The sequence below is a fragment of the Scyliorhinus torazame genome, chromosome 2 (genome assembly GCF_047496885.1).
Source record: "Scyliorhinus torazame isolate Kashiwa2021f chromosome 2, sScyTor2.1, whole genome shotgun sequence".
Classification (NCBI taxonomy): Eukaryota; Metazoa; Chordata; class Chondrichthyes; order Carcharhiniformes; family Scyliorhinidae; genus Scyliorhinus; species Scyliorhinus torazame.
The window spans coordinates 226,803,919-226,829,510 of record NC_092708.1 but is presented as its reverse complement, the minus strand read 5'-3'; the positions used below and the strand labels follow the sequence as shown (position 1 = coordinate 226,829,510).

The 25,592-nt window shown below is 50.0% G+C and overlaps 1 protein-coding gene across 1 annotated transcript; it reads left to right on the top strand.

The window, feature by feature from the left end:
• Positions 1 to 595: 595 nt before the first annotated feature.
• gjd2b (gap junction protein delta 2b) lies at positions 596 to 3,806 on the top strand. The gene is made up of 2 exons (XM_072484415.1): positions 596 to 898; positions 1,371 to 3,806. The coding sequence occupies exons 1-2, from the start codon at positions 828 to 830 to the stop codon at positions 2,203 to 2,205; spliced, it is 906 nt and encodes a 301-aa protein (XP_072340516.1). The 5' UTR covers positions 596 to 827; the 3' UTR covers positions 2,206 to 3,806.
• The last annotated feature ends 21,786 nt before the right edge of the window (positions 3,807 to 25,592 follow it).

Here is a 25,592-nt window from a genome sequence, read left to right as displayed (position 1 = left end):
AGAGTACCCAACACATCAGGTTCAATACTGCAGCTGCTGAAAGTCTGCACCAAAGCTCTGAGCTGGTCAGGTAGGGATGTCCATAAATCACAAGTTCCTGTACAAGACACTTCTTCAGAAGAGAAATTTGAAGAATGCTGACTTACAGAATTTCAAAGACCACCAAAGAACATCACCCAATGTGTCTAATCCGATACATTGCAGCCCCTCGGATTTCAACGTTGACTTTATCACATTTAAACCATTTTTCGGATGAAAGAATCAGCGCATGTTTGTTACAGGGACAGATGCTGCCTGATCCACTGAATGTATCCAAGGTTTACGGTGCTGGATTTGGCTTTGCCGATTTATATTTATAACCTCCAGTTGCACTGCAGGTATTTCAGGGTTATAAGATTACCATGCAAATTTCGCTGCAAATTAATCCGCCCCTGGGATATTTCAAAATAATGAAAATGAGAAAATCCCCCTGCATTTAGCTGATGTCCATATTAGAAAAAAAAACTGCTTGTGCGTGACGCAAGTGGTAAGTATTTAAGGGAAGATTAGAATCCTGATGACTCTAAATATCATCTTCCCCCCCATTCGGATCGCTTCAACCTGGCTGTGTAAAGCGTGCAAGATTATGTTAATCGGCAGGGCAGGCTGTGGAGAGAGAGGCGCTGAGTGGTCAGGTACCGCTGTGTGTTGACGCTTGTGCCCGGTCCACCGCTAAAGGGGCAGTTTGGGCAGATTCGGTGTACTTTGCTTGGCAATTAGAGTGGGGGAAGGCAGCAGAACGGCCGGTTGTCTTGCTGTAGTTCCGCTCCCGTTGCCCATGCACAGAGATGGGAGAATGGACAATCCTGGAGAGGCTGCTGGAAGCAGCAGTGCAGCAGCACTCCACAATGATAGGAAGGTAAGAGGATTGTCGAAATCTGCAAAATCAGCAAACCGAACCCTTAACGCGTCCACAAGTCAGTCCCGGGTGCAGCATTCGTTCTGCAGAGTTCAATCCATTATTATGTATCCACAATGACTCTTAGCTTTGTCAGTCTTTCAATCCAGGTAGCGGAACGTCTCAAGACCAGGAAATATCAAAGGTACCTTGGAAAAGATTGGGAGGGGGGTGGGGAGTTAAATGTGGAAATAGTGCGCCTGTAAGAAACCTGCTTACAAATAACCAACCTCCCGCAGAATCCTTGCTGGCAAATGTGAATGTGTGCAGAGTTGGGTAAAAATTAGCTTCTCCCCAAAGTCGTACTTGTGGATGGGTTGGGAAAGGGGGGGGGGGGGAGAGTGTGTCTGGGGTGTGTTGAGCAAGACTATCTCGTGAGTGTCCAACCCAACTGGATCAGTTGCACCCACTGTTCCTCTTTCTCCCTTTCCAGGATTTTGCTCACGGTGGTGGTCATCTTTCGGATTCTGGTGGTTGCTATCGTCGGAGAGACGGTGTATGATGACGAGCAGACCATGTTTGTGTGTAACACCCTGCAGCCGGGCTGCAACCAGGCTTGTTACGATAAGGCTTTCCCAATCTCCCACATACGGTACTGGGTCTTCCAGATCATCATGGTGTGCACCCCGAGCCTCTGCTTTATCACCTACTCGGTGCACCAGTCCTCCAAACAGAGGGAGAGGCAATACTCCAGCGTCTTTATCACCATGGACAAAGACAAACGGGAAGACAATAAGATTAAAAACACAATAGTGAACGGGGTTCTTCAGAACTCGGAACTTTCTATGAAAGGGACGCAGTCCGACTTTTTAGAGGTGAAGGAAATTCAGAACTCAGTGGCCAGGAACAGTAAAATGTCGAAGATTCGGCGGCAGGAAGGGATTTCCCGCTTCTACATCATCCAAGTGGTTTTCCGAAATGCTTTGGAGATCGGGTTCCTCATGGGCCAGTATTTCCTGTACGGGTTCAGCGTCCCCTCCATGTATGAGTGTAACCGCTACCCGTGTATCAAACAGGTCGAGTGCTACGTGTCCAGGCCCACCGAGAAGACGGTGTTCCTGGTCTTCATGTTCGCGGTGAGCGGACTGTGCGTCGTGCTCAACTTGGCGGAGTTGAACCACCTGGGCTGGAGAAAGATCAAAACGGCGGTGAGAGGGGCGCAGGAGCGGCGCAAGTCCATCTACGAGATCAGGAACAAGGACTCGCCGCACAGAATGGGGGTGCCCAACTTTGGGAGGACTCAGTCCAGCGACTCGGCCTACGTGTGAGCTTCAGCTCGCCATTTCCTTCTAGTCTCGTCTCGTTGCCATGGTAACGCGGACCAGGGCTGACTCTTTGGCCTCCAGTCTGATGACATTGCCCCAGTTTGGAAGCTGCCAAATGGACTCTGAGCTCATTCACTTCGTCCGGAATATCGAGTCGAACACGATACATTCCCGCCTTCGTGATGCTGGCTCTTTTGTTGTGCATTTTAAAAGATGTAAATAGCTCTTTGGAAAATGTAGATTTTAATTAGCACAGGTTTATAAAAAATACTTGCACAATGTCAATGATGGAGGATTAGAATGAAATGACTTATTCCTAAACGACCTCTAAGCATCGCGCGCTCGCGTTATTTGCACTATCGCTGCACTTTTGAGTAAAACAATTGATACTTGTATTTGGCGCCACATTGATGATAAAACGAGCCGCCGGCTGTACCAGAGCACAGTGGTTCCTCCCTGGCTGCCATCCCGTTATAAATGGTGTGCAATATACATGTGCGACCTTATTTCAAGCTTAGTCGGCACTTGCCTCTCTGTCTCCCACCGTCAACCTTAATTTCTGTAAATCTTTGTATCCGAGTTTATTTGACCATTTGTGACACGTTGGCATTCTCAGCGGCTGAGAATATTTTTATTTATCATGTATATGTTATTTCCTTTGTTCTGATTAGTTCGAGATGCACATAGCTGGCAGGACCAAAGCATCTGTCAATCAGTGAATAATTCATAGGGGTCGCCCAGGTCCCCTGGCCAATATTTATTCTTCGACCAATATCACTAAGATAGCGAAATTGGAATGTGGGCAGTGTCGAAAAACAAAGACCAAATTGTACTTCCACACCGTTACTGGATACACGGCATATTCATAAAAACATAGAATTTACAGTGCAGAAGGAGGCCATTCGGCCCATCAAGTCTGTACCGGCACTTGGAAAGAGCACCCAACCTAACCCAGTAAACCCACCCAACCTTTTTGGACATTAAGGGCAATTTAGCATGGCCAATCCACCAAATCTGCATATCTTTGGACTGTAGGAGGAAACCGGAGCACCCGGAGGAAACCCACGCAGACACTGGGAGAACTTGCAGACTCCACATAGACAATGACCCAAGCCAGGAATTGAACTTGGGATCCTGGAGCTGTGAAGCAACAGTGCTATTTACTGTGCTATTGTGCTGCCCTATATTTAGTTATAAGGAACGTTGAACTGAATATTGGTCCCCTGATAATGACGATGACATAATTGACCCCTGATATGCTATAGCCAGTTTTATGTGTGCCACCAAGGTCCAATTTAACCATATTAACTGGTCTTTATTTCATTTCTACTTGTGTGACCTGGTGGTGTGCAAACTGGCTACTGTAGTTCGCACAGTACTACAGTACCTATGTAACAGTAACTATGCTTTCAAATTGTGCTTTTCAAATTGAAACATACTATCTAAATACATTTTTTTGTTTAATCTCAGCAATGTCATCCTGCTAATGTTTTTTTGAGTGCCATACCTTAAATGAAAATAAAGTCCAAGTTAGCATAAAACTAAGTCTATTTTCTCCAATGTCACCTTGCTATCTTTTATTTCCAGCCTCTTGTTCGCTCACCTGCACCAATTGTTATACAAAAATAAAGTTTTGTAAGTGAAATGTTTGGTCTGTTTATTCTTGTGCAGTTACTCAGAGAGAGAAGCAATTGGATCTACCAGCTGTCATTGAACTATTTTAATACTTCGTTTTTTGGACAACAAAACTCTTTTGCACTGAGAACTGAACTCAAAAGTATATTGCATGTTCAAAAGTATATTGAACATTCAAAGATAGAAAGTATGATCCATGGGAAGGTTGATTTTAATACCTTAACAATTATTTAAATAAAAGCCCACTGATGTTCAGAATTAAGGAAACAATAGCACTAATATGTGAGAAGGTAGAGGAAGGCAAAGCTATTCTCAATATGGGCAAAGTACTTCAACTGCAAGTATACAAACCAACTAACATCAAAATTTATAATTCAATTTTTACTCCAATGAAAAACATGAGGCTGTATATATTATTTTGCTTGAATACTAATGTTACCTGTTTTTGTTGAATATTACAATGCACCAAAATCAATATAACAGTAGTTATTGGAGAAAAGTAACTGCAAATTCTGTTTAGATAAAACATAGAACCATAGAATTCCTACAGTCCAGATGGAGGCCATTCAGCCCATCGAGTCTGCACCGATCCTCTGAAAGAACGCCCTATCTTAGGCCCACTCCTCCGCCCTAGCCCCATAACCCCACCTAACCTGACCTTCTTTGGACTGTGGGAGGAAACTGCAACACCTGGAGGAAACCCACGCAATTACGGGGAGAAAGCGCAAACTCCACACAGTCACCCAAGGCCAGAATTAAACGTCTTGCTGTAGGAATGTATAGCTTTATTTGCTGTATGGTCTGAAAGCAGATTTCAGTCACCACCCTATCGAGAAAGTCTATACATCATAATATCTATTTATAGTTAAATGTCAGTCATACTATTTGCTGTTTACTGTAAGCTCAAGGTTAAATTAGGAGTAACACTATATTTCCTTCATGTGTGAAAACAAACTGATATTAGGAATGTAGGCAGTTTATTGGAATTAACATGTCTTTAGTAAGTTAATGCAGTTTTATGGTAAAGACATTTTGGTTGATAAGAATTTACCAGTAAATTAAACCAAAAACAAGATACTGCGGAACAGTTTGATAAAGATCACCAATCTGAAATGTTAACTCTGTTGCACTCTCCACAGATGCTGCCTGACTTGCAGAATATAGTCATTATTTTCTATTTCCAATTCTCATTTGTTAATTGTTCACTTTGCTCAATAAGTGATCAATTAAATTGAAAGACCTTTGCAACTAATTGATAAATTGATTTGTATGAAACACCTGACATTCCAGGAGAAACACGGAGTCTGCAGGTGTATATTTTGTCTTTAATTCTATTTATGGCTGGCAACTTCCCTGGGTTTTTGATAAATATTTTACTTTCGTTATTTGTGGTGTTCAAGAAGTACCAGGGGTATATCAGGGACCATGCTCCAAGCTCTTCTGAAGCCATTAAGAATAAGATGGTAGCTTCTGGTGGCGGCCATGGAGTGAGCGTCGGCTCAAAGACATAGATCTGAGCGCCTTTTACCCGAAAACGGGAGAATATTGACAGGAAAGTGTAGTTGAAGATGTGGAGGAGAATTTCCCCCCGGGAATGGCATGTCGTCTGGTTATCAGACCCGGCAGAAGAACGTGAATGACCTGACCAAGGAACTGGAGGAGACCTGTGGCGCAGTAGCAATTGGTAATTAATAATAATCTTTATCATTGTCAAAAGTAGACTTACATTAACACTGCAGTGAAGTTGCTGTGAAAATCCCCTAATCGCCACACTCCGGAGCCTGTTCGGGTACACAGAGGGAGAATTCAGAATGTCCAATTCACCTAACAAGCACATCTTGTGGGAGGAAACCGGAGCACCGGGACACACGCAGACACGGGGAGAACGTGCAGACTCCGCACAGACAGTGACCCAAGCCGGGAATCGAACCTGGGATCCTGGCGCTGTGAAGCAACAGTGATACCCACGGTGCTGAGGGGGGGGAGGGAGGGAAGTGTTAGGTTGGAAAACCCCAAATGAAGCAACTGATGGTGTTTTTTATAAGAGGGGTTTTGCCAACAAAGAAAGGAAATGCAGGAGGACCGATCGAAGGCCATTGAGGGAGCGGTTGCACCCCTGAAAGGCTTGATGGAGAGAGTCGAAAAGTGTTTGGAGGCACAGGGGTCACAGATCTGTGAGATGGAGAGGGTGATGTCTGACCACAGTGATCGGGTGGTGGCATTGGAGGCGGAGGTGGGGCTCCTGGGAGACCTTTGAAAGTCATTAAGAGTAAAGGTGGAAGAACAAGAGAACAGGTCTAGAAGGCAGAACCTGCCTGCCTGAAGGAGTGGAAGGCACAAGTGCCACAAGATATGTCTCCAGGTTGCTGGTGGCAGAGGGGCTGCTTGACAAGGCCCTAGAGGATAGAGCGCACAGGTCTCTAAGCAAAAGCCAGGAGCGGGGGAACTGCCGCGGGCAATGATTGTAAGGCTCCACAGGTTTGTGGAGAAGGAAAAGATACTGCGATGAGCCAGGGAGAAATGAACTGTGAATTGGAGGGGAACAGGGTCTGACTATACCAGGGCATTGGAGCGGAGTTGGCACAAAGGCGTGCTGGGTTTAAGAAGACTATGGCGGCTCTATCGACGGTAGATCAGGTTCAGGGTGCTGTACCCGGCGAAACTGTGGGTGACATTCAAAGACCAGGAGTATTATTATGAGACCCAAGAGGATGCTTATGACTTTATTAAAGAGCATACAATGGAGGAGAAGTGAACTTTGATGGGAGACAGAGGAGTTGGCACAGCAGTGTTTGGAGGACACAGGTAGTGTCAGGGGTTGGAGGGTGGGGGGGGGGTCGTTTCTTTCTTCTCGAGCGGGGGGGGGGGGATTTCATTGGGATGATTATTTGTTAAGGGGTAATAAGTTTGTAAGGGCAACCCCCCCCCTCTCTTATTGCCTGTGGTGGTGCTAATATTTTGGCAGAGGTGACCTGTAGGATGTGTCTTTGTTTGGGTGGAGGAGGGTGAAGTCCACAGGTAACCACTTGCACAGATCTAAGAGAAGGGGGAGCGGCCGGAGACAATGGCACAGGCAGTGATTACACTAATACCAAAGAAAGAGAAGGACCCATTAGAATGTGGGCCGTACAGGCCCATATCACTGTTAAATAAGGACATAAAGGTGCTGGCTAAGTTAGTGGTGGGGAGGATGGAAGGACGCATCCCGGGGGTGGTTGTGGAGGATCAAACAGGCTTCGTGAAGGGCAGGCAGCTCTCAAGTAATATTAGGCGGTTATTGAATCTGATCATGACCCCGTTGAGGGGACAGGTACGGGAGGTGGTGCTGTCTATGGACGCGGAGAAGGCCTTAGATCAGATAGAGTACAGTTCCTGTTTGAGGTCCTGGGAAGGTTTAGGTTTGGGCCAAGGTTTGTGGCATGGGTGTGTCTGCTCTACATGGCACCAGAGGCGAGTGTACCGACCAATGAGATGAACTCACGGAGTTTCGGGTTGCATAGGGGAACGAGTCAGGAGTGTCCGCTTTAGCCGCTGCTGTTTGCACTAGCGTCAGAACCCTTTGCAATGGCCCTTAGGGGGTTAGGAGGGGGAATAGAGAGCACCGGGTGTCGCTGTTTGTGGACGACTATCAGTTATATGTGTCAGACCCACTGGAGAATATGGGGAGGATTATGAGCTTATGAGAGAGGTTCGGGGCTTTCTCAGGCTATAAGTTGAACGTGGGGAAAAGTGAGGTGTTCCTGTTGAATGTGTCGGGTTGGGGAGCTAATTTAGGGGGGGTTACCATTTAGGGTAGCCAGGATAGGTTTAGGTATTTGGGGATCCAGGTGATGGGAGAGTGGGCGACATTGCATAAGTGGAACTTAAAGTTGGTGGAGGAGACAAGGGAGGACTTTAGGAGGTGGGATACACCTCACCTGACGCTGGCAGGGAGGGTCCAAGTGGTGAAAATGAATGTCCTGCCAAGGTTCCTATTTATATTCCAGACGCTCCCGATTTTTATTCCAAGTGCCTTTTTTCAGAAGTTGGACGCAGCCATTTCAGAGTTTTCAGAGTTTGCATGGGCAGGGAAGGTGCCAATGGTGAAGAGGGCCCTGTTACAGAGCCAGAGGCAGAAAGGGGGGTTGGCATTAGTAAACCTGCTGCCCTACTATTGGGCAGTGAATGTGGAGAAAGTGAAGCGGTGGAGGGAAGGAGAGGGGTCGGAATGGGTTAAGATGGAGGAGAAATCTTGCTGGGGGGCCAGCCTGAGGGCCATGGTGGTGGTGGCGCTAACACTGGCACCGGGGAGGTACACGGTGAGCCCAGTGGTACAGTCCAAGATTAGGATGTGGAACCGGCTAAGGAGTTGCTTCAGGATGGAGGGGATGTCGGTGTTAACGCCGTTTTGTGAAAACCACGGGTTTAAGCCAGGGGGACGGATGGTATGTATCGGAGGTGGGGCTGATGAGAGTGAGGGATTTGTATCTTGAAGAGAGGTTCGCAAGCCTAGAGGAGCTGAGGGAGAGGGTAGAGCTCCTGAAGGGAAGTGAATTTAGGTATTTACTTTGCACAGAAGAATTTTGATGGAATGGTGGTTGGCTACACTGCCGTGGCTGCCGGCCTTGCTAGGGGATATGTACGTGTTCCTCCATTTGGTTAAAATTAAGTTTGAATTGTGGGTTCAGCGGAGGACTTTGAGGCACGGTGGGGATGGTGACCATGTTCCCTGGATTATTTATGTTTTTGTATTTTTTGATAATGTTTGGAATAAAATACATTTTTAAAAAAGGAAGAAGATGATAGACTCTGTAGGGAATAATCAAACAGCACCATGTAGGAGTAATGTTAATGCATGGAGGAAGAGATTTGGAATGCTCCTGTCTGGGTGGAAAAGGGGCAGGGTTCCTCTGAAATGCCAGGTAATAATTTACCACTGCATTCCTGCCATCACAGTGGCTGTTACAATCTTCCTCTGGCTCTGCGGCTGAAGAGATAGACTGTTTGCAAGGGAGATCTTTTTAATTTGCATGTCCAACAATGTACCTAGGAGCCCCATTAACATTTTTGGACAGTGATAGCAAGTTGAAAAGACAGGCTATTCAAAACTTTTACGTTTGAAGTAAACGGAGCTTCAGTAAAGTGCAGAGTTCAGAACGAACCCAAGAGGTGATTACCAAGAGCTGGAATTGGCCCAAGGGGCTGAAGAGGAAAAAGATGCTAGTTTAAAGAACTTAAATTCAAGGTTGAAGAGAAGAAGTATTTGTAAAGTCTTGATGAGAAAGGTAAAGGAAATTGGGAGTGAATTTCAGGCTAAGGAAAAAAATAGATCAGCATATTTTAAGGAAAATGAGGGTACAGACATGATGAGAAGGAGCTCTACACAAATTCAAAACTCAGGAACAGGAGGAACATAACAACATCTGGAGGCTTACCACAATAAAAGCAAGATGTAATCTTGAACTAAAATAGTGAGACATATTAATAACAACCTAGCCCATAACATGATACGGAATAACTTTACTAAATCCAGATTATATGAAATTTCAAAGAGTGGGACAATATATGTGGATTCTTTTTTTTTTATAAATATTTTATTGAAAATTTTTGGTCAACCAACACAGTACATTGTGCATCCTTTACACAATATTATAACAACACAAATAGCAATGACCTATTTTATAAACAAAAAACTGAATAAATAATAAATAACAAAAATGAAAACTAACCCTAATTGGCAACTGCCTTATCACAAGTAACACTCTCCAAAAATATAATTTAACAGTCCAATATATAATTATCTGTAGCAACGACCTATACATATTATACAGTATATATTAACAACCCTGAGAGTCCTTCTGGTTCCTCCTCCCCCCCCTCCCCCACCCCCCACCCCGATCCTGGGCTGCAGCTGCTGCCTTCTTTTTTCCATTCCATCTATCTTTCTGCGAGGTATTCGACGAACGGTTGCCACCGCCTGGTGAACCCTTGAGCCGACCCCCTTAGGACGAACTTAATCCGCTCTAGCTTTATAAACCCCGCCATGTCATTTATCCAGGTCTCCACCCCCGGGGGCTTGGCTTCTTTCCACATTAGCAATATCCTGCGCCGGACTACTAGGGACGCAAAGGCCAAAACATTGGCCTCTCTCGCCTCCTGCACTCCCGGCTCTTGTGCAACCCCAAATATAGCCAACCCCCAGCTTGGTTCGACCCGGGCCCCTACTACTTTTGAAAGCACCTTTGTCACCCCCATCCAAAACCCCTGTAGTGCCGGGCATGACCAAAACATATGGGTATGATTCGCTGGGCTTCTCGAGCACCTCGCACACCTATCCTCCACCCCAAAAAATTTACTGAGCCGTGCTCCAGTCATATGCGCCCTGTGTAATACCTTAAACTGAATCAGGCTTAGCCTGGCACACGAGGACGACGAGTTTACCCTGCTTAGGGCATCTGCCCAAAGCCCCTCCTCGATCTCCTCCCCCAGCTCTTCTTCCCATTTCCCTTTTAGTTCATCTACCATAGTCTCCCCTTCGTCCCTCATTTCCCTATATATATCTGACACCTTACCATCCCCCACCCATGTCTTTGAGATCACTCTGTCCTGCACCTCTTGTGTCGGGAGCTGCGGGAATTCCCTCACCTGTTGCCTCGCAAAAGCCCTCAGTTGCATATACCTGAATGCATTCCCTTGGGGCAACCCATATTTCTCGGTCAGCGCTCCCAGACTCGCGAACTTCCCATCCACAAACAGATCTTTCAGTTGCGTTATTCCTGCTCTTTGCCACATTCCATATCCCCCATCCATTCCCCCCCGGGGCAAACCTATGGTTGTTTCTTATCGGTGACCCCCCCAAGGCTCCAGTCTTTCCCCTATGCCGTCTCCACTGTCCCCAAATCTTCAGTGTAGCCACCACCACCGGGCTTGTGGTGTAGTTCCTCGGTGAGAACGGCAATGGGGCTGTCACCATAGCCTGTAGGCTAGTCCCCCTACAGGACGCCCTCTCTAATCTCTTCCACGCCGCTCCCTCCTCCTCTCCCATCCACTTACTCACCATTGAAATATTAGCGGCCCAATAATACTCACTTAGGCTCGGTAGTGCCAGCCCCCCCTATCTCTGCTACGCTGTAAGAATCCCTTCCTCACTCTCGGGGTCTTCCCGGCCCACACAAAACCCATGATGCTCTTTTCAATCCTTTTAAAAAAAGCCTTCGTGATCACCACCGGGAGGCACTGAAACACAAAGAGGAATCTCGGGAGGACCACCATCTTAACCGCCTGCACCCTCCCTGCCAGTGACAGGGATACCCTTTCCCATCTCTTGAAATCCTCCTCCATTTGTTCCACCAACCGCGTTAAATTTAACCTATGCAATGTGCCCCAATTCTTGGCTATCTGGATCCCCAGGTAGCGAAAGTCCCTTGTTACCTTCCTCAACGGTAGGTCCTCTATTTCTCTACTCTGCTCCCCTGGATGCACCACAAACAACTCACTTTTCCCCATGTTCAATTTATACCCTGAAAAATCCCCAAACTCCCCAAGTATCCGCATTATTTCTGGCATCCCCTCCGCCGGGTCTGCCACGTATAGTAGCAAATCGTCCGCATACAAATATACCCGGTGTTCTTCTCCTCCTCTAAGTACTCCCCTCCACTTCTTGGAACCCCTCAACGCTATCGCCAGGGGCTCAATCGCCAGTGCAAACAATAATGGGGACAGAGGGCATCCATGCCTTGTCCCTCTATGGAGCCGAAAATATGCAGATCCCCGTCCATTCGTGACCACGCTCGCCATTGGGGCCCTATACAACAGCTGCACCCATCTAACATACCCCTCTCCAAAACCAAATCTCCTCAACACCTCCCACAAATAATCCCACTCCACTCTATCAAATGCTTTCTCGGCATCCATCGCCACTACTATCTCCGTTTCCCCCTCTGGTGGGGCCATCATCATTACCCCTAACAGCCTCCGTATATTCGTGTCCAGCTGTCTCCCCTTCACAAACCCAGTTTGGTCCTCGTGGACCACCCCCGGGACACATTCCTCTATTCTCATTGCCATTACCTTGGCCAGGATCTTGGCATCTACATTTAGGAGGGAAATAGGTCGATAGGACCCGCATTGTAGCGGGTCCTTTTCCTTCTTTAAGAGAAGCGATATCGTTGCTTCAGACATAGTCGGGGGCAGTTGTCCCCTTTCCTTTGCCTCATTAAAGGTCCTCGTCAATACCGGGGCGAGCAAGTCCACATATTTTCTATAGAATTCGACTGGGAATCCATCCGGTCCCGGGGCCTTTCCCGCCTGCATGCTCCTAATTCCTTTCACCACTTCTTCTACCTCGATCTGTGCTCCCAGTCCCACCCTTTCCTGCTCTTCCACCTTGGGAAATTCCAGCCGATCCAAGAAGCCCCTCATTCTCTCCCTCCCATCCGGGGGTTGAGCTTCATATAATTTTTTATAAAATGTCTTAAACACTCCATTCACTCTCTCCGCTCCCCGCTCCATCTCTCCTTCCTCATCCCTCACTCCCCCTATTTCCCTCGCTGCTCCCCTTTTCCTCAATTGGTGTGCCAGCAACCTGCTCGCAGGTTTCTCCCCATATTCGTACTGTACACCCTGTGCCTTCCTCCATTGTGCCTCTGCAGTGCCCGTAGTCAGCAAGTCAAATTCTACATGTAGCCTTTGCCTTTCCCTGTACAGTCCCTCCTCCGGTGCTTCCGCATATTGTCTGTCCACCCTCAAAAGTTCTTGCAGCAACCGTTCCCGTTCCTTACTCTCCTGCTTCCCTTTATGTGCCCTTATTGATATCAGCTACCCTCTAACCACCGCCTTCAACGCCTCCCAGACCACTCCCACCTGGACCTCCCCATTATCATTGAGTTCCAAGTACTTTTAATGCACCCCCTCACCCTTAGACACACACCCTCATCTGCCATTAGTCCCATGTCCATTCTCCAGGGAGGGCGCCCTCCTGTTTCCTCCCCTATCTCCAAGTCCACCCAGTGTGGAGCGTGATCCGAAATGGCTATAGCCGTATACTCCGTTCCCCTCACCTTCGGGATCAACGCCCTTCCCAGCACAAAAAAGTCTATTCGCGAGTAGACTTTATGGACATAGGAGAAAAACGAGAACTCCTTACTCCTAGGTCTGCTAAATCTCCACGGGTCTACACCTCCCATCTGCTCCATAAAATCTTTAAGTACCTTGGCTGCTGCCGGCCTCCTTCCAGTCCTGGACTTCGACCTATCCAGCCCTGGTTCCAACACCGTATTAAAATCTCCCCCCATTATCAGCTTTCCCATCTCTAGGTCCGGAATGCGTCCTAGCATCCGCCTCATAAAATTGGCATCATCCCAGTTCGGGGCATATACGTTTACCAAAACCACCGTCTCCCCCTGTAGTTTGCCACTCACCATCACGTATCTGCCCCCGTTATCCGCCACTATAGTCTTTGCCTCGAACATTACCCGCTTCCCCACTAATATAGCCACCCCCCTGTTTTTCGCATCTAGCCCCGAATGGAACACCTGCCCCACCCATCCTTTGCGTAGCCTAACCTGGTCTATCAGTTTCAGGTGCGTTTCCTGTAACATAACCACATCTGCCTTAAGTTTCTTAAGGTGTGCGAGTACCCGTGCCCTCTTGATCGGCCCGTTCAGCCCTCCCACGTTCCACGTGATTAACCGGGTTGGGGGGCTTCCTACCCCCCCCTTGTCGATTAGCCATCACCTTTTTCCAGCTCCTCACCCGGTTCCCACGCAGCTGTATCTCCCCCAGGCGGTGCCCCCCCGCCCATCCCCTCCCATATCAGCTCCCCCCTCTCCCCAGCAGCAGCAACCCAGTAATTCCCCCCTCCCACCCCCCCGCTAGATCCCCCGCTAGCGTAATTACTCCCCCCATGTTGCTCCCAGAAGTCAGCAAACTCTGGCCGACCTCGGCTTCCCCCCGTGACCTCGGCTCGCACCGTGCGACGCCCCCTCCTTCCTGCTTCTCTATTCCCGCCATGATTATCATAGCGCGGGAACCAAGCCCGCGCTTCTCCCTTGGCCCCGCTCCCAATGGCCAACGCCCCCTCTCCTCCACCTCCCCTCCTCCCCCCATCACCACCTGTGGGAGAGAGAAAAGTTACCACATCGCAGGATTAGTACATAAAACTCCTCTTTCCCCCCCCTTTTAAACCCCCTCTTTGCCCCCCACATTCGCCCCACCACTTTGTTCAAACGTTCTTTTTAATAACCCGCTCATTCCAGTTTTTCTTCCACAATAAAAGTCCACGCTTCATCCGCCGTCTCAAAGTAGTGGTGCCTCCCTCGATATGTGACCCACAGTCTTGCCGGTTGCAGCATTCCAAATGTTGTCTTCTTTTTATGAAGCACCGCCTTGGCCCGATTAAAGCTCGCCCTCCTTCTCGCCACCTCCGCACTCCAGTCTTGATAAACGCGGATCACCGCGTTCTCCCATTTACTGCTCCGAGTTTTCTTTGCCCATCTAAGGACCATTTCTCTATCCTTAAAACGGAGGAATCTCACCACTATGGCTCTGGGAATTTCTCCTGCTCTCGGCCCTCGCGCCATCACTCGGTATGCTCCCTCCACCTCCAACGGACCCGCCGGGGCCTCCGCTCCCATTAACGAGTGCAGCATCGTGCTCACATATGCCCCGACGTCCGCTCCCTCCGCACCTTCAGGAAGACCAAGAATCCTCAGGTTGTTCCTCCTTGTGTTGTTCTCCAGTGCCTCCAACCTTTCCACACATCGTTTCTGATGTGCCTCATGTGTCTCCGTCTTCACCACCAGGCCCTGTATGTCGTCCTCATTCTCGGCTGCCTTTGCCTTCACGACCCGAAGCTCCCGCTCCTGGGTCTTTTGTTCCTCCTTTAGCCCTTCGATCGCCTGTAGTATCGGGGCCAACAGCTCTTTCTTCATTTCCTTTTTGAGCTCTTCCACACAGCATTTCAAGAACTCTTGTTGTTCAGGGCCCCATGTTAAACTGCCACCTTCTGACGCCATCTTGGTTTTTGCTTGCCTTCCTTGCCACTGTTCTAAAGGATCCACTGCAATCCGGCCACTTTCTCCTCCTTTTTTCATCCGTGTCCAGGGGGGATTCCCTTCTGGTTTACCGCACAGTGTTTTTAGCCGTCAAAATTGCCGTTGGGGCTCCTATCAAGAGCCCTAAAGTCCGTTTCACCGGGAGCTGCCGAAACGTGCGACTCAGCTGGTCATCGCCGCACCCGGAACATATGTGGATTCTTAAGGGTGTTTAAATTGTCGGCAAACTACTATATGCAACTCAAAGGAAGTTAAACAGAGAGTGGATGTCACTTTGTGTTAAAGTTCATGTGTGAGTATTCTTAGTTGTGTTGAGAACAAAGATCAAAAATAGAAAGCAGATTAGTAGTAATTTTCAAAAGGGAATTGGATTTTTATTTGCAAAAGAAAATGTTGCAGTGCTCTGGGGAAAGATCGGGGATTATGATTTATTGGATGGTTCTTACAAGGAGCTACATGCACACAATAACTAATTGTGGCTCAAAGCCTGAATCATACAGCAAATATTGTAAAGGTTTTAGAAAGCTCTGTGTAATGTGTATCGGGAGTTAGTCATAAAGCTAGAGAGCATTTGGAAATTGTGGCTGGAGGGTAAGAATGTGAGTGATTTATCAGTCAATTGATGTTATTCTGCTCGTGGTTCTGCATGATTTAGCACATGGTTTCGTGGCTAGCAGTCCAAGAATCAGGAGAAGTCGGGAGCTGATCATTTTGGGCTCCTGAGTATAATGATGAATGTCATGTGATGGGAAATTGGAACTTCATGCTGGATCCCTGGTGAGAAGCTCACTGAACCAGTTGCAAAACAACAACAGGGCAACTTATTGACTACCTTCAAATAGTCAAATGTCCCACAGCAGCTCATAAGAGCATTATCAAACTAAGTTTGACAATAAGCCATACAAGGGGATGTTAGAACTGATGACCAAAAGCTTGGTCATAGAGGGAGGTTTTAAGGCAATTTTAAAGCAGGAAAGGGTAAAGAAGGTTTGGGGAAACACCCCAAATTTTACTGTCTCAGCAGCTGGAGTGATTAAAGTCAGCGGCTCAGAGTAACATATGAACAGGAGAAGGCTATTTCACCTCTTGAACCTGGTCCGTTGACTGCAAGAGCACTGGTGTCTTGGAGGGCTGGAGTACATTACAGAGGTAGGGAGGGGCAAGGCCACAGAGGGATTTGAAAACAAAGATAGGAATTTTAAACTCAAACCATTGCTCAGGTGGGAGCCAGTGTAGGTTGAACACAGGAGTGATAGGTGCATGGGGATTAGTATGAATTCGGATATAGGCAACAGAGTTTTGGATTATTTCAAGTTTTTGGAGATGGGAGGTCAATCAACAATACATTGGAGTAGTGAAGTCTAGATGTAATAAAGGGGTGAATTATGGTTTCAGCGTCGGGGCGGAAAAGGTGATGCTACATGCCAGCATGCCAACTGCTGGATCATGTGTACCCATTCCTGTGCCAACCCTTGTCCTTGCCTGTCTGCCCCACTGACCACCCATAATCCTCACAGACTGTCGAGGCCTCAGGCCGTGCGGCTGAAGGCTATCACTAATAGGGAATTCCAACCGTGGTTAAGTGAGCACTTCACATATCTCAAGTGGATCCCCGTGGATGGGCGGGCCATGTAGTATGTGGGGCCCATTGCCTTGCATCCCAACCTTACCTCGATGCATGGACACTGTGCTTGAAATTGTGGGAGGCAGCAGCACAGGCGCAGCAGGCAACCTTCAATCAGCCTGCGGATGGGCCCCAGACCCAGGCACATGTCCACGGCCAGGTGTGCATGGGCAGGGTGTCTCGGATGGGGGGCAATGGGATGGCATGCCTTGGGGGATGGGGCATGGGATGGTGGTTGGCCTGCATTGCAGAACAAAGAGCCAGAAGTGTCATGCTGTTTGCGGTGAGGGTACTTTAATGTTCCTCGTACAAATGTACACCATTGCCTCACTATCCTGATGGTGCCGCTCTACGATCCCCACCCTCCCTCCCACCCCTTCACAATGCCCCCTCCACGCCCCAAAGCGCACTCACTCCTTACCCCCCACCTACCCTACCCCCCTCCCCCAGTGCCCACAGTGATCCTCGATGTGCTTGGCCTTCCTCGCTCTACCGCTACGTCTAGGTGTATTCCCAGAATGCACATCAGAGATAGAGGCAGCCAGCTGCTTACCACATCCTGTGGCCTTTGATGTCCCTGGTGTGCACCCTCTGGGGGCTCTGGGGCCAGAGGTCCTCGGCGGACTTGTTGTTGGCACATTCACAGCCGTGCTACCCCGTTCTGGGTGCTGGCTGTGAGATACGGCCTAATCAGAGGTGTGGAACTCGGGGGAGCTGGTGGCCACCTTCGCCAGTCCATAGGATGGGTCCGGGTCACGACCCAGTGCCCCCTCCTACCGCTGAGTGCCCATAGGGTCCTGGGGTTCACCTCGGGATGGCGGGGCAGCTGGCTCTGCCAGCCCTGGTGGCTCCCCATTGCCTACACCAGGCATTGTCAAAGTCGGAGGTGCGGGCAGGTGTCGGAAGGGTCGTGGAGCCATCCGTCACGGCACTCCCCATTGCGCAAATCCACGCGCAATGGCCGTAGCAGCTGGCTTTTAATAATGCCGGCTGCAAGCGGCCTTCAAAATGACCACGAACAAACTTAAAAAATGCGGCCGCACTGCGCATGCATGACCGCTCATCGGTGCACATGTGCAGAGTTTTGCGCATGCGCACCGATGAGCGGGCACGCATGCGCAGCGTGGCCGCAATTTTAATAATCTGGTCGCAGCCTTTTTGAAGGCCGTTCGCAGCCGACATTGTTAAAAGCCGGCTGCAAAAGGTTTGGGGAGAACGATGTGATTGGTTGCTTTCTGAACTTTGATGCTGATGAAGTGGAAGTCTCTTACTCCAAGAATGGTGAGTGATCCAACGATGGTTTCACCGCAGCTGTAACTTCAACCAAGAGATGTCAAACTTTTTTAATCTTGATTTTTAAACATTCCAAAACAAAGTGCCTGCAGGTCGTATTTGGAAACTTTATCAATTAATTGATTTTTAAGTGTCTTTTTTTAAAAACATTTTTAATTGTAATGTTTAGGTGAAACGTAGTGAACCTCCAATTTCTAGAGGATGAAAACGGTAGAGGGACAGCACGGTAGCATAGTGGTTAGCACAATTGCTTCACAGCTCCAGGGTCCCAGGTTCAATTCCCGGCTTGGGTCACTGCCTGTGCGGAGTCTGCACATCCTCCCCGTGTGTGCGTGGGTTTCCTCCGGGTGCTCCGGTTTCCTCCCACAGTCCAAAGATGTGCAGGTTAGGTGGATTGGCCATGATAAATTGCCCTTAGTGTCCACAATTGCCCTTAGTGTTGGGTGGGGATACTGGGTTATGGGGATAGGGTGGAGATGTGGGCTTGGGTAGGGTGCTCTTTCCAAGAGCCGGTGCAGACTCGATGGGCCGAATGGCCTCCTTCTGCACTGTAAATTCTATGAAAACACTTACAGTTTCTGCATTTTTTTCCTGTTAAACTTTATCAAATAAACCCCACCCCTGAACTTGTAAAAAAAAAAAGCTGGCTGCTGCGGCTGTTGCCTGCGAATTTGTGCAATCAGAGACGCAGAAGATTTAAAAAAAATTCTATGTAATCTTCCGCCTGAAGGGAGGCAGAGAGCAGGTCACGCCCCCCGAACATTGACATCACGTGCTTTAGGCGCGATTGCAATTCCTCCATTTTGTCAGCAGCAAACAAGGTAAGAGAAAATGGTGGGTTACGAAGGTCGGCCAGCGTTGGTCGCAAAGGTCGGCCGGCGTGGGTCACCCGGCGTGGGTCGCAAAGATCGGCCGGGTTGGGTCCCGAAGGTTGGCCGGTTGGTAAAAATGGGTCTCCGGAAAAAAAGTTTGAAAAACACTCGCCTACACCATGGTGTCAATGCCATCAGCGATGCTCCTCAGTGATTGGGCCATGCCCTGCAGTGCCTCAGCAATGCCCACCTGCGACTGGAACAAGCTCCGCAGCGCCTCAGCCATTCCCATCTGAGAGGACGATATGCCCCGCAGAATCTCATCAAGGTCAACCTGGATTGGGTCACATCCTCCAGCGAATTGGATATTCTACTGAGGCCCTCAGCCATGGCTGTCACCGACTGTGCCACATCTTGGACACCTTCACTCATGCTGCTGATGTCGTGCACCAGGCTCTCCACTGCGGTTGCCACCCTTGCAGTGTTGGCCTTGGTGCCACTCATTGCCGGCATCATCTCCTGCGCTCGTACTGTCTGGGACTCCTCCAATCGGCTATGGACATGTTGGAGTGTTGCTGGCATCTCCCTCTGGATGTCCCGGCCGCTCCCTAATGTCTCCATCAGCTTCGGATAAACCTATTCCAGATGCTCAGCATCTGGCTGGGACCCAGCTGAGACTGGGGATCCAACAGCTCTCTGACTGCTGTCTTGCCTGGGGGTTCCTGCTTCCACCTGATGTGTATCAGCAGCTGTGTGGTGATCATCAGATTGTGCCCGAGAAGTCTGTCCACTAACGTTGCCCAGCGAGGTGCGTGTATCTGATGGAGGGTGAGGGTGACAGCTGTGTCACAATGATCGTGGCATCCTCAAAGCTCTCCTCTGAGGTGTTCTCCTCGAGGCAGGGGAGGGGGCCACCCCGGGCAGGCTGGCACCATCGGCTGGAGGACCTGCGGGAGAATGAACATGAAGTCAGTGGGAGGGATGAGTCAGTCTGTACGGAATCACTCATGTGTGACAGTCCACCTGGGTGTGGACTGGTGGATCCTCACCTCTGCGGTGCTCGCCAATCTCTACATTGGTGATTGCCCAATCCTCAACCTATCCCGTAACCTCCAGGGCCCATTCCTCGAAGGTCATTATGGTTCATATGTCCGGCACCCATCCACCAGTGTGGGCCCTCTCCCGACGATTGTGGGAGCGCTTATCCTGCGGAGACACAGTGAGGGCATCATTAGCGACATGTACAGCTCACATTGGGGGTGGGGGGAGAGGCTGGCGTAAAGGGAGCATTATTTTGATGGGTGGGTTGGGGTGAAGGGAGGGAGTGGAGGGAGAGGTTGCAGGGAGGGAGTTGAAGGGTGGGTTGGGGCAAATCGGGGGTTGGGGAGGCTGGTCGCATTGCGGAATGGGGGTTTTCAGGGAGAGGCGTGTCAACTCACCCATGCTGCCCGGCGTACGTTGTTGAACTTTTTTCGACGCTGGAAGCCAATCCTCCTGCTCACGCTTCCCGAGTTAATGGCCACTGCCACTTCATCCCAAGGGGGACTGGCTGCCCTGTGGCTCACCCTCCTGGACCCTTGGGGAACAAGACATCCCTTTTGGCCTCCACTGCATCTAGGAGCCTCCCCAGGTCCGCGTCTCCAAATCTTGGGGCTGGTCTTCTCAGCGCTATGGCTGCGAGCTGAGTGGGGTTCTCTGTGCAAGAGCTGTTTGAGTGCTGCTCGACCTTGTTAGCGGGGGGCCGGGCTTCCGAGTGTGGTCTTGGCGAATCAGCTGGCGAGCCTTTATTTGTGACGTGAAGCCCGCGGGGCCTGATTACGTGGACCAATTAACGTTGAATAGCATTCCCGACCGCGCCGGACTGAGCGCTGGGAAGCCCGCAGCAGTTCCCACTCGCTACCACACTTAGAAATCTTTCCGGAGAATCGCACCCTCAACAATTGACTGCTGATCTATAAGCGAGTATATGGCTATTGTGAGCCTGAATGTAACTACAAAATATAAGACTGCTCGTTCTGCTGTGGCTGTGAACATGGAACAGATGTCAGAATTCCTAAACCCAGTCATGGTAAAGATAACACAAACAAATGGCTTCTGTGAGTTGTACTAACATGACATCTGGTACAGTGTGTCTGTGTGAGAGAGAGATGAGAGACCATTGTGGGTGGAAAAATTCTAAATGTACAAACACAATGTAAGCAAATATTGGGCCAACTTCATAAAGTAAAATACTACAGATGCTGAAAATATGAAATTACAACAGAAAATGCTGGAAACATCAGGAAGCATCTGTGGAGGATCGGGAACTAGTTAACCTTCCAGATTTTATGGTCTTCCCGAAAGATGGGAAAATATTATGGATGAATAGAGCTGGAAAAGCAGGGAAACATGAGAAAATAACCACAGCACAATGAAGGGAAAAGAATGAGCTGGAAAGTGATTAGGTGGAAAAGTGGAACAAGCTGGAAGCTTGGTATGTTTGATCTGAAAGAAGTGAGTGGACTTCAAAATATTGTTCAATGTGGGTGATGAAGTGTTAACAGTTCAGAGGCAGATTGCTCAGAATGGGTAAGTGAGGAAACTGACACAGCCAGTGTCATATTGACAGTTTTCAATTTGAAAACATCTATAGAGAGTAAGGGAGAATTCTAGGTGGAATATGACATCCTAGGTGTGAGCATTCTGACCAAAATGTGTTAGCTCAGTGGGCTAAACAGCTGGTTTGTGATTCAGGACAAGGCCAGCAGCAAGGGTTCAGTTCCCATGCCGGCTGAGGTTATTCGTGAAGGCCCTGCATTCTCAACCTTGCCCCTTACCTGAGGTGTGGTGATTCTCAGGTTAAATCACCACCAGTCATAGTGGAAGGGGAAAGCAGCCTATGGTCATCTGGGATTAAGGCGACTTTACCTTACCTATGTTGGTGAAGACGAAGGTGGCTGAAGGAAAGGTTAGAACCAGGTTTACTTTGAAATCTGTAAAGTAGAGTTAAGGTTTTGCTGAGGACAGATCAATGAAATGTTAAAGTGAGTGACACACCGTCTCTGGTGGCTGGGATGGTGGTGGTGGTGGTGGTGGGGGGGGGGGGGGGGGGTGCTTTTTAAACCACGTGCTGTTGTGTGTATTCAGCATTTTGTATTTCCGTTTTAAATTTCCAGATATTTTTCTAATTTAAAACTATTGTGGTGAACCATTGTAACAGGAGATGTAAGGTAGGACCTGCACTACAGGTTCGCCGGTAGCTCCTGCCGGCTGGCTCTGCCCACGGAGAACTGTATAAATATGCATGACCTCCAGTGCCCTGCCATTTCACCAGTTGCAGCAGGAGGCCACGCATCTGACTGTAATAAAGCCACAGTTGTACCCAACTTTAGTCTTTCTGCAATTGATCGTGCATCAATTTGTTACAGTCAGATTTTTCACAGAATGAATATCCGAATTAAGCCCGATCGCCTGCAGCTGGATCCGCACTCACCCGATGCCAGGAAAGACTTTGCTCACTGGCTAGCATGTTTTGAGGCCTACATTAATGCGGCGGACCCCCTGCCAACGGATCTCAGAAGATAAACGTCCTGTACTCCAGACTGAGCTCCAGTGTGTTCCCGTTGATCCAGACGCCATGAATTATACAAAAGCAATGGAACTCCTGAAGGAACTTAACGTGCAGAAGGCGAACACGCTGTTCGCCAGGCATGTACTCGCCACCAGCTCGCAACTACCTGGTAAGTTCATCGAAGGCTTCTGGCTGGCCCTAATTCCACTCGTCCGGGACTGTGATTGTCAGGCCGTTACGGCTGCCAAACACGCGAATCACCTCATGCGCGATGCCTTCGTGACTGGGATTGCGTTGGATCGCTTCCGAGAACGATTACTGGAAGGGGCCACGCTCGAACTGGCGGAGTTGAAAACCTTGGCGCTCTCCATGATGGTCGCATCCTGTAACATACAATCGTACCCCTCCCGCCGCGCTGCCCACCCTCCTACTCCTGCCGACCCCTCCTGTACCCCGCCGACGACCTCCTCAGCCGGGGCCCTGCCTTCCCAATACGCCTGCGCCGCACGCCGATCCGCGCACCCCGGGGGTCCCCGCTGCTACTTCTGCGATCAGCAGAAGTACCACGCCAAAACTGTGCGGCCCGCACTGCCGTTTGTAAAGCCTGCAGTAAAAAAGGGCCACTTCGCGGCTGTGTGCCAGGCCCGCGCAGTCGCTGCGATTGTGCCCGCTATCGCCCCCTCCCCCACGCCAGACGCACAATGGGAGCCGCCATCTTCTCCTCCTAGGTCCATGTGCGACCAATGGGCGCGGCCATCTTGCCCCCCTTCGGCTAAGTGCGCCCCATGGGTGCCGCCATCTTGTCCCGACCCCGCATTGTGCACACCATGGGTGCCGCCATCGTGTCCCGACCCCGCAATGTGCGCACCATGGGCGCCGTCATCTTGTCCCCTACAGGGTCTCCGGACAGCCCGACATCGGAACCACACACGCTCGCCACCCGAAGCATCCGACGTCTACCCGCAGCGCGCTTCGATGACGCTGGACCAATCTCGCCCGCACAACCTGGCCACCGCATCGACGACGGTTAAAATCAATGGCCACGCGACCTCGTGCCTGCTGGACTCCGGGAGCACCGAAAACTTCGTTCACCCAGATACGGTAAGGTGCTGCTCCCTCGTGGTCCAGCCTGCCAATCAAAGGACCTCACTAGCCTCCGTATCCCACTCCATCCCGATCCGAGGCTTTTGTACTGTCACCCTCACAGTCCAGGGCGTAGAATTTAGTAACTTCCTCCTCTATGTCCTTCCTAATCTCTGCGCTGCACTCCTGTTGGGCCTGGACTTCCTGTGCAACCTCCAGAGCCTCACCCTCAAATTCGGCAGGCCCTTACCCCCCCTCACCGTTTGCGGCATCGCGACCCTCAAGGTCGATCCCTCCTCCCTTTTTGCCAATCTAATTGCGGATTCCAAGCCCGTTGCCACTAGGAGCAGATGGTACAGCACCCAGGACAAGATCTTCATCAGGTCCGAAGTCCAGCGGCTGCTTAATGAGGGTATTATCGAGGCCAGCAACAGCCCCTGGAGAGCCCAAGTGGTAGTGGTTAAAACTGGGGAGAAACACAGGATGGTCGTGGACAACAGCCAAACCATCAATCGGTACACGCAGCTCGACGCGTATCCCCTCCCACGCATATCTGATATGGTCAATCAGATTGCGCAGTACCGGGTCTTCTCAACAATTGACCTGAAATCCGCCTACCACCAGCTCCCCATCCGGAAGTTGGACCAGCCATACACGGCCTTCGAGGCGGACGGTCGCCTCTTCCACTTCCTTAGGGTCCCTTTCGGTGTCACAAATGGGATCTCGGTCTTCCAAAGAGAGATGGACCGAATGGTCGACCAGTACGGTTTGCGGCCACCTTTCCGTACTTAGATCATGTCACCATCTGCGGCCATGACCAGCAGGACCACGATGCCAACCTCGTTAAATTCCTCCGCACTGCCACTCTTCTCAACCTGACCTATAACAAAGAGAAGTGTGTGTTCAGCTCAACCCGGTTAGCCATTCTCGGCTATATAGTCCAATACAGACTTCTCGGGCCCGACCCCGACTGCATGCGCCCCCGCATGGAACTTCCCCTCCCCCACTGTCCTAAGGCCCTCAAACGCTGCATGGGGTTCTTTTCCTACTACGTTCAGTGGGTCCCAAATTATGCAGACAAGGCCCACCCACTCATCCAGACCACCCAATTCCCCCTCGTAGCCGAGGCACAACATGCTTTCGCCCGCATTAGAACAGACATCGCCAAGGCCATGATGCGCGCAGTGGACGAGTCACTGCCTTTCCAAGTAGAAAGCGACGCTTCAGACGTCGCCCTTGCCGCCACTCTAAACCAGGCAGGTAGACCCGTGGCATTCTTTTCCCGCACCCTTCATGCCTCTGAAATTCAACACTCATCCATCAAAAAGGAGGCCCAAGCTATCGTTGAAGCTGTGCGGCATTGGAGGCATTACCTGGCCGGTAAGAGATTCACTGTCCTTACGGACCAACGGTCGGTCGCCTTCATGTTCAATAACACACAGCGGGGCAAGATCAAAAATGATAAAATCTTGCGGTGGAGGATCGAGCCCTCCACCTATAATTACAAGATCTTGTATCACCCCGGTAAACTCAACCAGCCCCAGATGCCCTCTCCCGAGGTACATGTGCCAGCGCACAAGTGGACCAACTCCGGGCCCTACACGACAGCCTTTGTCACCCGGGGGTCACTCAATTGTACCATCTGGTCAAAGCTCGCAATCTGCCCTACTCCGTCGAGGAAGTAAGGACAGTCACCAGGGACTGCCAGGTCTGTGCGGAGTGCAAGCCGCACTTCTACCGGCCAGACCGTGCGCGCCTGGTGAAGGCTTCCCACCCCTTTGAACGCCTCATCGTGGATGTCAAAGGGCCCCTCCCCTTCACCGACCATAACACGTACATTCTCAGTGTGGTCGGTGAGTACTCCAGATTCCCCTTTGCCATCCCATGCCCCGATATGACGTCTGCCACCGTCATCAAGGCCCTCAGCACCATCTTCGCTCTGTTCGGTTTCCCCACCTACATCCACAGTGACAGGGGATCCTCATTCATGAGCGATGAGCTGCGTCAGTTCCTGCTCAGCAGGGGTATAGCCTCCAGCAGGACGACCAGCTACAACCCCCGGGGAAATGGGCAAGTAGAACGGGAGAATGGGATGGTTTGGAGGGCTTTCCAGCTGGCCCTACGGTCCAGGAACCTCCCAGCCTCTCGCTGGCAGGAGGTCCTCCATGACGCTCTGCACTCCATCCGGTCACTATTGTGCCGACCGACACTAATAACACACCCCATGAACATGTTTGTACCTTCCCCAGGAAGTCAACATCCGGGGTGTCGCTCCCGACTTGGCTCGCTGCTCCAGGACCGGTCCTTCTTCTTAGGCACGTCCGACTCCACAAGGCGGACCCCTTGGTGGACAGGGTTCA

What these genes read in the sequence shown, in the direction of transcription:
- gjd2b (XM_072484415.1), top strand. Translation starts at nt 828, where the DNA reads ATGGGAGAATGGACAATCCTGGAGAGGCTGCTGGAAGCAGCAGTGCAG. An exon ending in CACTCCACAATGATAGGAAG is followed by an intron (nt 899 to 1,370) that starts GTAAGAGGATTG and finishes CTCCCTTTCCAG; the next exon opens with GATTTTGCTCACGGTGGTGG.